This window comes from Coregonus clupeaformis, chromosome 7 (assembly GCF_020615455.1).
Source record: "Coregonus clupeaformis isolate EN_2021a chromosome 7, ASM2061545v1, whole genome shotgun sequence".
Taxonomy (NCBI): Eukaryota; Metazoa; Chordata; class Actinopteri; order Salmoniformes; family Salmonidae; genus Coregonus; species Coregonus clupeaformis.
Window position 1 is genome coordinate 29,458,880 of NC_059198.1, and position 12,601 is coordinate 29,471,480.

The window sequence follows — 12,601 nt, forward strand, 5'->3', positions numbered from 1 at the left end:
GACTTACTAATTGCTCCACCCAAGATGGCATAATGTTAGCATATTAGCATGCTATCTAAAGTACCTGACTCTGATGGGGAGGTAACTGACTGAAATTCAGTGGAAGATGGGGAATCTCCTTTCTGTTTGGCGGTTCCATTGTATATTTCTCACAATTTCTTGCCTCTTTCCCAGCAATCGAGCAGAGCATCGAGCAGGAGGAGGGGCTGAACAGATCATCTGCAGACCTGCGAATTCGTAAGACACAGGTGAGTCACTCACTCTATCTTCTGCACATCCACTGAGGAGATGCCAAGTACCAAAAAGGTGTTGATCAAACATAAAGCTGCTGGTGTATCATAAAGAAGGAGAATACACGGCTTCACCACCACTTTAGCCTTCTGCCAACTACACTTTTGCAGACCTGGGTTTGAAAAAGAAACGAAAACAAATATTATGTGAATACAGGTTTGGATTTAAAGCTATATTGTTATTGTGCCATGTGGTCTGATGCCTACCCAGAATACCACCACTTAGGCCTAGAGTATAAATCTTCATATAGTAGGAGACTTAACGGATACCTTTATGAAGCGGGAATTCCTAAGGCCTTCATGACCATGGACAGTCATGCACCATTGAATGTAAATGCTCATTATCTTTTGACATGATAGAAAATGTGATAAATTGATAATGTCATTTCAATGACTGATGAACTAAGTGATTACAGTGGGGGAAAAAAGTATTTAGTCAGCCACCAATTGTGCAAGTTCTCCCACTTAAAAAGATGAGAGAGGCCTGTAATTTTCATCATAGGTACACGTCAACTATGACAGACAAAATGAGATTTTTTTTCTCCAGAAAATCACATTGTAGGATTTTTAATGAATTTATTTGCAAATTATGGTGGAAAATAAGTATTTGGTCAATAACAAAAGTTTCTCAATACTTTGTTTTATACCCTTTGTTGGCAATGACACAGGTCAAACGTTTTCTGTAAGTCTTCACAAGGTTTTCACACACTGTTGCTGGTATTTTGGCCCATTCCTCCATGCAGATCTCCTCTAGAGCAGTGATGTTTTGGGGCTGTCGCTGGGCAACACGGACTTTCAACTCCCTCCAAAGATTTTCTATGGGGTTGAGATCTGGAGGCTGGCTAGGCCACTCCAGGACCTTGAAATGCTTCTTACGAAGCCACTCCTTCGTTGCCCGGGCGGTGTGTTTGGGATCATTGTCATGCTGAAAGACCCAGCCACGTTTCATCTTCAATGCCCTTGCTGATGGAAGGAGGTTTTCACTCAAAATCTCACGATACATGGCCCCATTCATTCTTTCCTTTACACGGATCAGTCGTCCTGGTCCCTTTGCAGAAAAACAGCCCCAAAGCATGATGTTTCCACCCCCATGCTTCACAGTAGGTATGGTGTTCTTTGGATGCAACTCAGCATTCTTTGTCCTCCAAACACGACGAGTTGAGTTTTTACCAAAAAGTTCTATTTTGGTTTCATCTGACCATATGACATTCTCCCAATCCTCTTCTGGATCATCCAAATGCACTCTAGCAAACTTCAGACGGGCCTGGACATGTACTGGCTTAAGCAGGGGGACACGTCTGACACTGCAGGATTTGAGTCCCTGGCGGCGTAGTGTGTTACTGATGGTAGGCTTTGTTACTTTGGTCCCAGCTCTCTGCAGGTCATTCACTAGGTCCCCCCGTGTGGTTCTGAGATTTTTGCTCACCGTTCTTGTGATCATTTTGACCCCACGGGGTGAGATCTTGCGTGGAGCCCCAGATCGAGGGAGATTATCAGTGGTCTTGTATGTCTTCCATTTCCTAATAATTGCTCCCACAGTTGATTTCTTCAAACCAAGCTGCTTACATATTGCAGATTCAGTCTTCCCAGCCTGGTGCAGGTCTACAATTTTGTTTCTGGTGTCCTTTGACAGCTCTTTAGTCTTGGCCATAGTGGAGTTTGGAGTGTGACTGTTTGAGGTTGTGGACAGGTGTCTTTTATACTGATAACAAGTTCAAACAGGTGCCATTAATACAGGTAACGAGTGGAGGACAGAGGAGCCTCTTAAAGAAGAAGTTACAGGTCTGTGAGAGCCAGAAATCTTGCTTGTTTGTAGGTGACCAAATACTTATTTTCCACCATAATTTGCAAATAAATTCATAAAAAATCCTACAATGTGATTTTCTGGATATTTCTTTCTCAATTTGTCTGTCATAGTTGACGTGTACCTATGATGAAAATTACAGGCCTCTCTCATCTTTTTAAGTGGGAGAACTTGCACAATTGGTGGCTGACTAAATAATAGTACCTAAGGAAGGCCCTATGAAAGATATATTCAAAATGCACTTTTAAGATTATACAAGTTGGCATATATCAAGAGTTTTAGAGTCGCCATGTGAGAAATGTGCTTAAAAACTAGCGATTAAAGATTAGGATAAATGTTCCGCTGGTTTGAGTCGCAGAGGTAGGTCCTCCCCCTTGGGTTGTAACCTGTTCTTAAATTAACCTGTGACGGTGAATGAACCTTCATTCTCAAATAAAAATTCATAAGGTTGTGAGGTCTGTATGAGGACTAATTATCTTTCACTTAGGACCAAATTTAAAAGCCTTTGTTTAGAGAGAGTAACACAAAAACCAAAGGTATGTTCTTTGAATATGAAGTGAAATTATGATGGCACCACATTCTCTGAATGGAATTGTGAAAGATTGTCAAATTGCTCAATGACAAACAGTTATCAATTGTGGCAGGAGGAAGGGTCCTTTTAACCTTTTACTGCAGTGGGCTAAATCAGGGTCACACAGAGTGTTTCTTGGTAGTCTTAAAAAATCTACTTTGAAAGCAAAGTATACACCTCACACACACATGGATATGGGCTTAAACAAAAGAAGTCACCCGTACCATGTCAGATATAGAGTTGAAATGTATTCAATTTTGAGTTTGCACCCCAATATTACACTTTATATACATCACAGAAGACTGAAATATAACAAAACTGTTTGACATAGAAACACCAGATTTTCAGCATTTTTATTTATTTATAATGTTTATTAATTATGAAAAATATTAATAACATTCCACCCATGAGGCCACTAGTCATTTGACTGCAGGAAAGGGATATGAGACCTTTGAATAAGCCGCACATTTTTACATTTTAGTAATTTAGCAGACGCTCTTATCCAGAGCGACTTACAGGAGCAATTAGGGTTAAGTGCCTTGCTCAAGGGCACATCGACAGATATTTCACCTAGTCGGCTCGGGGATTAGAACCAGCGACCTTTCGGTTACTGGCACAACGCTCTTAACCACTAAGCTACCTGCCGCCACTACGCACCACTGCCCTGCAGTATGAAAAGGAGGTGGTATAAAACAGGAGTGACACAGCAACACTACCAACATTATTCACATACAGTGGGGTCCGAAATGATTGACACCCTTGATAAAGATGAGCAATAATGACTGTATAAAATTAATAATTCAAATACTAAGCTGTACTGTATGCTCAAAAATGTGGGAAATTATATTATTTTATACTAATACAACTGCTCTAAAAGGTAGGGGTCAAAATTATTGACACCCCTAAAAATTCTTATAAATAAAGTAGTCAAAAGTTTAGTATTTGGTCCAATATTCCTAGCACGCAATGACTACATCAAACCTGTGACTCTACAAACTTGTTGGATGCATTTGCAGTTTGTTTCAGATTATTTTGTACCCAATAGAAATGAATGGTAAATAATGTATTCTGTAATAGAGTATGTTTCTAAACACTTCTACATTAATGTGGATGCTACCATGATTATGGATAATCCTGAATGAATCGTGAATAATGATGAGTGAGAATGTTACAGATGAACAAAGGTCATACCCCCAAGACATGCTAACCTCCCCTGTTACTGGTAATAGTGAGAGGTTAGCATGTCTTTGGGGTATGATGTTTGACCCTCTGTGACTTTCTCACTATCACTCACATTATTCATGATTCATTCAGGATGATCCATAATGTAGTCATTGTTTGCTAGAAATATGGGACCAAATACTACACTTTTGACTACTATATTTATAAGAATCTTTAGTGGTGTCAATCATTTTGACCCATACCTTTTTGAGAAAAAATTATATTACTTGTTAAACAAAATCATCTCTTTCTCTGAGCAATTGTATTAGTATAAAATAAAATAATTCCCCCTATTTTTGAGCTCAGTATTTGAATTATTATCAAGGGTGTCAATCATTTCGGAACCCACAGTATACCAAAACAAGTACAATGGCAAAGGTGACATTTCCCATATCATACCACATGAACAACTCTATATACTGAGTATAGCCCACCTAAACATTCAATCAAGCTATGTACTGAATTGTGCCTTTTTCAAAACGACACCACTTTCCTTTAAACCACCCAAATGTTTATTCATTTGAAATTCAGATAATCTCACTGTGAACCAATGTTCGTCAGAGGTGGCCAGAAAGAGCATCTGTCTCTTTAGGCTCTTGACTCTCTTAACCACCTGATCCTCTGACTCACTGCCACTAATCCAGCCTCCCTTCCATCCTCACCATAGCTACACTTAGAAAAAAGGGTTCCAAAAGGGTTCTTCGGCTGTCCCCTAAGGAGAATCCTTTTTGTGTTCCAGGTAGAACTCTTTTGGGTTCCATGTAGAACCCTCTGTGTAAATGGTTCTACATGGAACTCAAAAGGGTTCTACATGGAACTCAAAAGTGTTCTACCTGGAACCAAAAGGGTTCTACCTGGAACCAAAAAGGGTTCTTCAGAGGGTTCTCCTATGGGGACTGCCGAAGAACCCTTTTAGGTTCTAGATAGCACTTTTTTTTCTAAGAGTGTACAGTACCTCTCCCTTATTCTCTGTCTTGCATTGTTAGTGGGTTATTCAGGCAAGCGGAGCAGGAAACACTGCTGGGCTGAATCTCAGGCCTTCCCTCCAGGACACAGAATTGAGCCATCCTTGCTTTGACCCCTGCCTGTATTATTTTCGGCAGTAATTCGATGCACAAGGCTCAGTGATACTCAATGATCCCCTCTGGTGGTCGGAACGTTCAACTGCCACTGTCATTGACTTTGCAGCATCAGCAAAATCTCTAATGCAGCAGCCATTATTTGAATGGAGGTGCATGTGTGCATACATATGAAGGCATTTCTGCCATTTTCATCAAGGCTATGATTGATGTGCACTGCAAATGGCCAATTAGGCATCATCACAGTATCAGATGGTGTTGATCGACCTTATTTATGATTTTCTTTGCTCCAGTGGCCACTCCCTAACCCCCTCCCATCTGATCTCCTTGTGTCTGTCCCTTTAGCACTCAACGCTGTCACGCAAGTTTGTAGAGGTGATGACCGAGTACAACACCACGCAGTCCAAATACAGGGACCGCTGCAAGGACCGTATCCAGAGACAGCTGGAGATCAGTGAGTATATGTAGCCCACCACCATCGTAGGGCACATTTAATACACCACTATTACACTCAAGGGACTGACATTAGATACTATACTCTATATCAGGGATCATCAACTAGATTCAGCCGCGGGCCAATTATTAGTTGAGAGGATGGTCGGGGGGCCGGAACGTAATTACAAATAATTTGTAGACTGCCAATTGACCGCAAGAATCCCAAACAGATATAATGTTTGACTAAAACATAACAATTTCAAGCCTTGCTTACATTTGTATACGATTGTCCAACAATGAACATACCATTCCACCTATTCTGCTCCAGCCATTACCACGAGCCCGTTTTCCCCAATTAAGGTGCCACCAACCTCCTGTGTTATGGAGATATTATACAAGTACAGTTCATAGAGAATAGAACCATACACAGACATTATACTGACATAATCAACCTAGATTCTCTCTTTTAGGGTAGGTTAGGCCCAGATTTTGTTCAGCATTCTTTGACAATTACTTTGTTAAAATGACTGCACAAATACAATCCGATTGATTGATTGGTTGATTGATTTTGTGATTGGTAATAAATCAACAAGACTAATGCCATACACACACACATGCTGACAGCAGACAGGGTAACACCGACTGACAAGGAGGTACGTTAGTATCTTACACAAGAAACAGCCAGAGTTCTTACTAAATATACACTGATACCCAACAGCACAGACACAAAGATGGGTTTTGTAGACGTAAGGATATTTTCAAGGCAGCCCCACTCATCTTCATACGAGACAGACTGGAATTCACAGACACTGAGTATCCTTTTAATACTGAAGTGCACAGATACAGACACTGGCAAGCGTTTCATACACAACTCACAGCCATAGTGACATCTGAGGTCCAGACATCAACTAATAGTATGCACAGACACAGTATTTTTCAAAGACTGGGACAGACTAAGCAGAATAAACGCATTTTAAGTTTATTAAGACGATAATATGTAGACAAGGGGGTTGAATGGCCACATATGACCACATATTAGCCAATGATAAGTTGCATAGTCATGCAGTTTGACTTTCCTTATAGTACAGTGATAAATTGATTGTAATTCAGCTCGTACGTTTAATTTAAAAGCTGTATTTTCTTTCATATTATTTCATTTTGAATAATATTTTTAGGATACCTTAGAGCTTTAAATTGATCTAGATTATTCTAGACATCTGGTTAGAGATACGTGCTCTTTTTTAATTACTGCCCAGAATCAGTGCTGTGCCTCAAAGTGGCACTAAAATGGTGGAAATGTGTTGATTTAAATAACTAAGTGCATCAGGCAAAGCGTTAAGATAATTTGTCATTGCGTGTGTGTGTGTGTTTGCGTGCGCTCGGCAGCTGGGAGAACAACCACCAACGAGGAGCTGGAGGATATGCTGGAGAGTGGCAAGCTTGCCATTTTCACCGATGATGTGAGTACAACACCTGAGCCTGGCCATTCCCCATGGCAGACATATATCCACAGTGAAGGCATGGGGACCACAGATGCTAATAACCTGTGTGGCTAGCTATAGCTAGCTAGCTACATCTGTCATGTTTGCATTCAATAAACTACTGTTATGTTGACTATTATTAGTCCTGATATTAATTTTCACAGAAGAAGAATGTTGATTATTACAGGTGGTAAAAGAACAGATAAAATCCTCTTCTCTCCTCATCCTCCGTCTCCTTCTCAACCCTCTGTTTTGGGTCCTTAGATCAAGATGGACTCTCAGATAGACAAGCAGGCCCTGAATGAGATTGAGACCCGACACACCGAGATCATCAAGCTGGAGAACAGCATCCGTGAGCTGCACGACATGTTTGTAGACATGGCCATGCTGGTGGAGAGCCAGGTAAAGTTTTGTTTTTATTTGAAATGTTTTTTAAAAATGAATGAATTAATAAACGCCCAGTCTTATGCCATTAGCCTTATGTTGAGCACAGAATCAATTAGAATCGGCCTACTCACACCAATATCAAGGGTGTGGTTTAATTCTGCACCAATGGCATCAGTCATTTTGTGATGTTAAAATGAAAACATTGGAGCATCTATGTATCTTCGAACTGAGCCTTACATCTTCCATAATGAAATCCGTCAAACTGTGATTTCGTTTTTACCACAATTGACTGAGAACAGGGCAGATATTTGGAGCTGAGAGTTGAACAAATGACATTTAGCCTCAGGCGTGTGGGTTCACAGGCATATTTGAGTAATTGTGCTTTGAGACTGGAGAAATGTTGCATGTAGTACCCTGTGACTATTCTAAGTTTAGATTGAGACTGTGAGTAAACACACTGTAGCCTAAACTAGTTCCACACCAATGAGCAATGCTGTGTAGCCATTCAGAAAAGCTCAGGCTACAACTGTAGCCTTTTTATTTCCTGGTTTCATCAGTGTAGCCAGCTCTCTGCTGCTAGTGTTCAGTTATCTTAATTAATGAAGGGTTCTTACAGTATGTTCAGGGTTGTGGCTGTACATTGTGGTTGCACTAACAGTTGAAGTCGGAAGTTTACATACACCTTAGGAAATACATTTAAACTCAGTTTTTCACAATTCCTGACATTTAATCCTAGTAAAAATGCCCTGTCTTAGGTCAGTTAGGATCACCACTTTATTTTAAGAATGTATGTAAACTTCCGACTTCAACTGTAAGTTGAAATGGTATAGCACAGACTTGCACCTTAAAAATACAAAACACCTCACATGAATACTGGATGATATTCTAGAATTTTTGTCTTAAATGTGTTGGTAACATACTACAGTTTATTCCCAAAGTTATGACAAATTAATTAAGTAACATTTTCAAATATCTTAATATTTACAGAATATTTATTAATATTACATAGCATCTCTTTACATTATGTGAGATACAATATGAGAATACTATGTTGCCAATTTCTATTCTCACTGTGAAGAAATGACCATTGACTTCCACTAAGAGCCTATGAATCTCATCAGGACGACCTAAATTATGAAATTGCTTCTGGGTAACAGGGAAATATGGTTTCTAAGTTTAGCTCATGCACTATAAACCGATTATTTCATCCAAACTACAATAGGGGGGAAAACGCTTTTGAGTGACAATTCTTCTCTTTCTCTGAGGGCTTTTCCTCATGGACAATATGCTATTGTGTGTGATGAATAAACATAGGTACTTAGCTAAGCTTATTTCATTTATGTATCAATACTGTTGTTTCCTTTGGCAACATTATGCAGCTCACAATATAAAAAATCTATCCTTTAGATCAAAGACAACATTTAGATGATAAGTGGCTTCATCAATATGACTTACAGTACTTTGTCACTGAAATAAAAATGAATAGAAAACAGGTTATATTTGTGCTAGAAACGTTGTTTGGATTCAACAGAAATACCACACATGAGCCTTAAAAAATATGGGGGGGGGACATATGCATACAATTGTTGTTGAGGCTGACTTCAAGTGGTAATAGACAAGGTATTCTCCTCAGTCTGCTTGCATTTTGATGACGGTGCATTTTGCTGTTTACAGGGAGAGATGATTGACAGAATTGAGTACAACGTGGAGCACTCCGTGGACTTTGTGGAGCGGGCTGTGTCTGACACCAAGAAGGCTGTCAAATACCAGAGCCAGGCTCGCAAGGTAAGTCACAGGCTCTCCGTATAGCAGGGCTAACGCATATAATGTGTATACGCATATATACTGTACTTCCACATGTTTTATGACTGTTCCTTTGCTGTAACCCACATCCCCCACCTACATGAGGATGTATACATACTGTACATTCTAATATACATACTATACATATGACATCATATAAACACACACATACACACATACTAAAATAGGCACAGCATCCTCCTACAGTCAATCATACTCCAAAAGGTTAATGCCCACCACCCCCTCATACTATATTATTAAAGAGTACACACACACACTCTAATAACAATAATATCCACCACCTCTTCATGTACAGTACATTTCCTCTTGGGCATTCCACCCTCACTCACACAGTACCTTAATGATTAGCAAGCTACCAACCTCCACAGACATGATAGCTTTGGACACAATGTACACACTAATGTTTTGTATAGTTAAATGAAATTGTCCCTTACCGTAAAATGTGTTCAGAAACTGTCCCATAGCATATATACAATCACAAGTCTCCCTGTGTCTTGCTAACACCATCACTGCCTTGTTGTCCCCCCCTGCAGAAGAAGCTCATGATCATCGTCTGCTGTACTATTTTGGGAGTCGTCTTGGCGTCCACTATCGGCGGATACCTGGGCTTTTAATGACGACAACTACGAAAGACTGCCGCAAGAGAAAAAAAAACACACAGAGAGAAAAACATCAAATACAATATCAGATAAGGAAAACGTTCTAAAAGGGGTTGGGTGGGGTTGAAAAAACAAAGACAAAAAAAAAAAAACGACATTATATCTGACTAAATACATAACGTATACAAAAAAGAGGGTACAAATAAACATAATATTTGCAATGTTCATGTAAATGTATTGAACATAAGAAACAGCACATGGGTTAGCTACCTGGAAAGAAATATGACGTAAAACATTTTTTTTTAACGTTTCTTTCTTTTTGGGGGGGATCTCCAGGACAGTGCCAATGACTGCTAAATTGTGTGTTGTTCCAGCAAAGGTAGTTTACTTGGACGCGATTTTAGAACATAATGCACAAAACTGTAGAAAGGAATTGGGATGATCGGTGTAGCTTATTTCATAGATACAATAATCACGTTTCGTTGGGAGAGACTGACTTTGGTTTTGGTTGAACAGTGTCTTTTAGAGACTTCTCATGAGTTGATTATTCCTGTAAATCACGTTAATCAGCCAGTCAAATTAGTGTAGTCAACTTGAGCAACTTGCCAATTGGCTAATCAAATCTCCTAGATAGGCATTCATTTGCAACAATGTCTTTACTTCGACCAATAGGGACAAGAGCTTACACCCATGGAGCTGTTACAACGGCAGATGAAAGGCCCTGGCTGACAGACAGATGGAGGCGTCTCCTTTAGGGCGTGGCACTACAGTAGCAGCTTTAAAAAATAACTGACAGTTTGCAGGTGCTCAAGAAAAGCCCTGCTCTGCTCTTATCCATACAGTAGAAGCATGGAGAGAGGAATGTCTCCGGGTCTTCAGCTAATTCGAAATGCCTGTAGCAGAAACCAAATTCTGAGAGACAGATTAGAGAGGTGAGACAGGAGGGGGGGTGGGGTAAACCGACGGTCAAACTATGCAGTTTTGACAAAGAAAGCTGACCAGCTCGAGTTTTCCCAAGGATGTTAAAAGAGAACAAACAGAGACAAAATGTATATTATAAAAGGTTGCAAGATACACCAGAGAGGTAAGGAAGAGAGGGAGGTGAAAGAAAGATGGACCTTTAGCCGTCATGCCTGTTCTACAGATGTTGCTAAAAATGGGGAACATGTTAAAAAGTAAAGATGAAAATTTAACAACGGAATCTGAAAACTTGAAATGCTGGCTAGCCCTGGTGTAGAGTCTCATGTCTTACTTTGGAAGTGGTTAGTTCTACTGTGGTCGTGTAGTGTGTGACGTGTCCTGTGACATATAGTCTGGCCTCATATTTCCTTTATGGACCTTCTTTAGCTATATTTTGCATTTTGCCGTTTGCTTTATTTTATTATCAAAGATACAAAACATATAAGCAAATGGGTACTGTGAATGGAACAAGTTTGTGTGCCCATCTCGTGAAATTTTATTTTTTACTAAGCAAAGTATATTCTTAAAAAACACGCAACTATAGAATCTATTCACAAAACATGTTATTTATTAATAATTTAACAATTGGTAGGTCATGTTGAGCTTTTAGGGAACCTATTCAACCCTCTGCTTGTGTTGTTTGGGTGCTATTTCATGAAGATGGGCGTTTTTCCTCTTAATATTCCATTGATGGTGCTGAAGTATTACCAGTTCAGAATGCCAAGGTTAGGAGAGAATACTGTGCTCTATGATTACACATTCTAGAAATGAATGCCATTTGAGTTCAGGCTAAGAACAGATATGAATGCTGCTACATTTATCTGAAGGAGACAACTCTACCTTGCCAAGGAAATATGCATGGCAACATGATACGGATGTCATAGTGACTCTGTTGAAGCCAGCACTGTAAAGTCGCAGATTAAGATCCAATTGTGGGAATAACTGGATCAAAATCATGACTCATGAGCCTTGCCCTCGAAGTCCCAATTCCCTGGCTTGCGTTGACGGTGTTGGCGCCGACTAGATGAACTAAAGCGTTCTGACTGTTTGGGGTCACCTTCATGGAATAGTGTCCCTGTGTGGTTCATATGGCAAGGCCCTACCCCCTGTGATCTAGATTGGACATGGACCTAATCAGAATGTAGAATATACTCTACGATCAATAGATGTTGAAAAAGCAATAACTTTATTGCTGGTGTATTGATTTTATTTTATTATAGTCAATTTAAAGATGAACCCAATTATCCTTTGATGTTAGCTTCCTATATGTAAGATCTTCATAGGATATAAGTTGTAGCCTAGCGGTTAAGAGTGTTGGGCCAGTAACTGAAAGGTTGCTGGTTTAAATACCTGAGCTGACTAGGTGAACAATCTGTTTATGTGCCCTTGAGCCTGGCACTTAACCCTAATTGCTCCTGTACTACGCTCTGGATAACAGCGTCTGCTAAATGACTTAAATGTAAGTCATAAGTTGTACTTTTCTTCATTTCAAGTGCCCAAACAGACTATGCTAGCCACCGCAAGATGAAACTGTGTTTTCTTGTAACTGATACTTTGACTGTATATGTTATAGTTTTAAGGAAAAAACTATATGTTGTCAAATGTTTTCTTAAAATACTAATTATGTGTTGAATATGTCCTTAATATTGTATATTCAGAGGGAGGAGCCAGCTCTCAGTTTTCTGAACATGGATTTTAAGAGTGCTATGGAAATGTAGCTAAATTCAACATTTCCAAATGCCAAAAGTGACTCTGTTCAGTGTAAAACTAAAGGCGGATGATTTTACTCTACGAGTGTCCCAACACAGAGAATCACGTTAGATTAACCTTCTGACACAGAATTGTCTATTAATGAAAATCTCACAGGACATTGGATAGGATATTTCAGAGTTAGCATACAGGAGACCTAATTCATCTTACCTATTGGCTGCTGCAAAATCAATACACACC

General features: G+C 39.6%; 1 protein-coding gene across 1 annotated transcript in view; it reads left to right on the top strand.

Annotated features, from left to right (window-relative positions):
• Window positions 1–12,015, top strand: part of LOC121569646 (syntaxin-1B) — a 65,164-nt gene extending 53,149 nt beyond the window's left edge. Inside the window, exons 5-10 of the mRNA XM_041880783.2 lie at window positions 175–248; window positions 5,311–5,419; window positions 6,787–6,860; window positions 7,146–7,283; window positions 8,943–9,053; window positions 9,626–12,015. Of these exons, the coding sequence (XP_041736717.1) occupies window positions 175–248; window positions 5,311–5,419; window positions 6,787–6,860; window positions 7,146–7,283; window positions 8,943–9,053; window positions 9,626–9,706 (587 nt within the window). The 3' untranslated portion in view covers window positions 9,707–12,015. The remainder of the gene's footprint in view (window positions 1–174; window positions 249–5,310; window positions 5,420–6,786; window positions 6,861–7,145; window positions 7,284–8,942; window positions 9,054–9,625) is intronic.
• The last annotated feature ends 586 nt before the right edge of the window (window positions 12,016–12,601 follow it).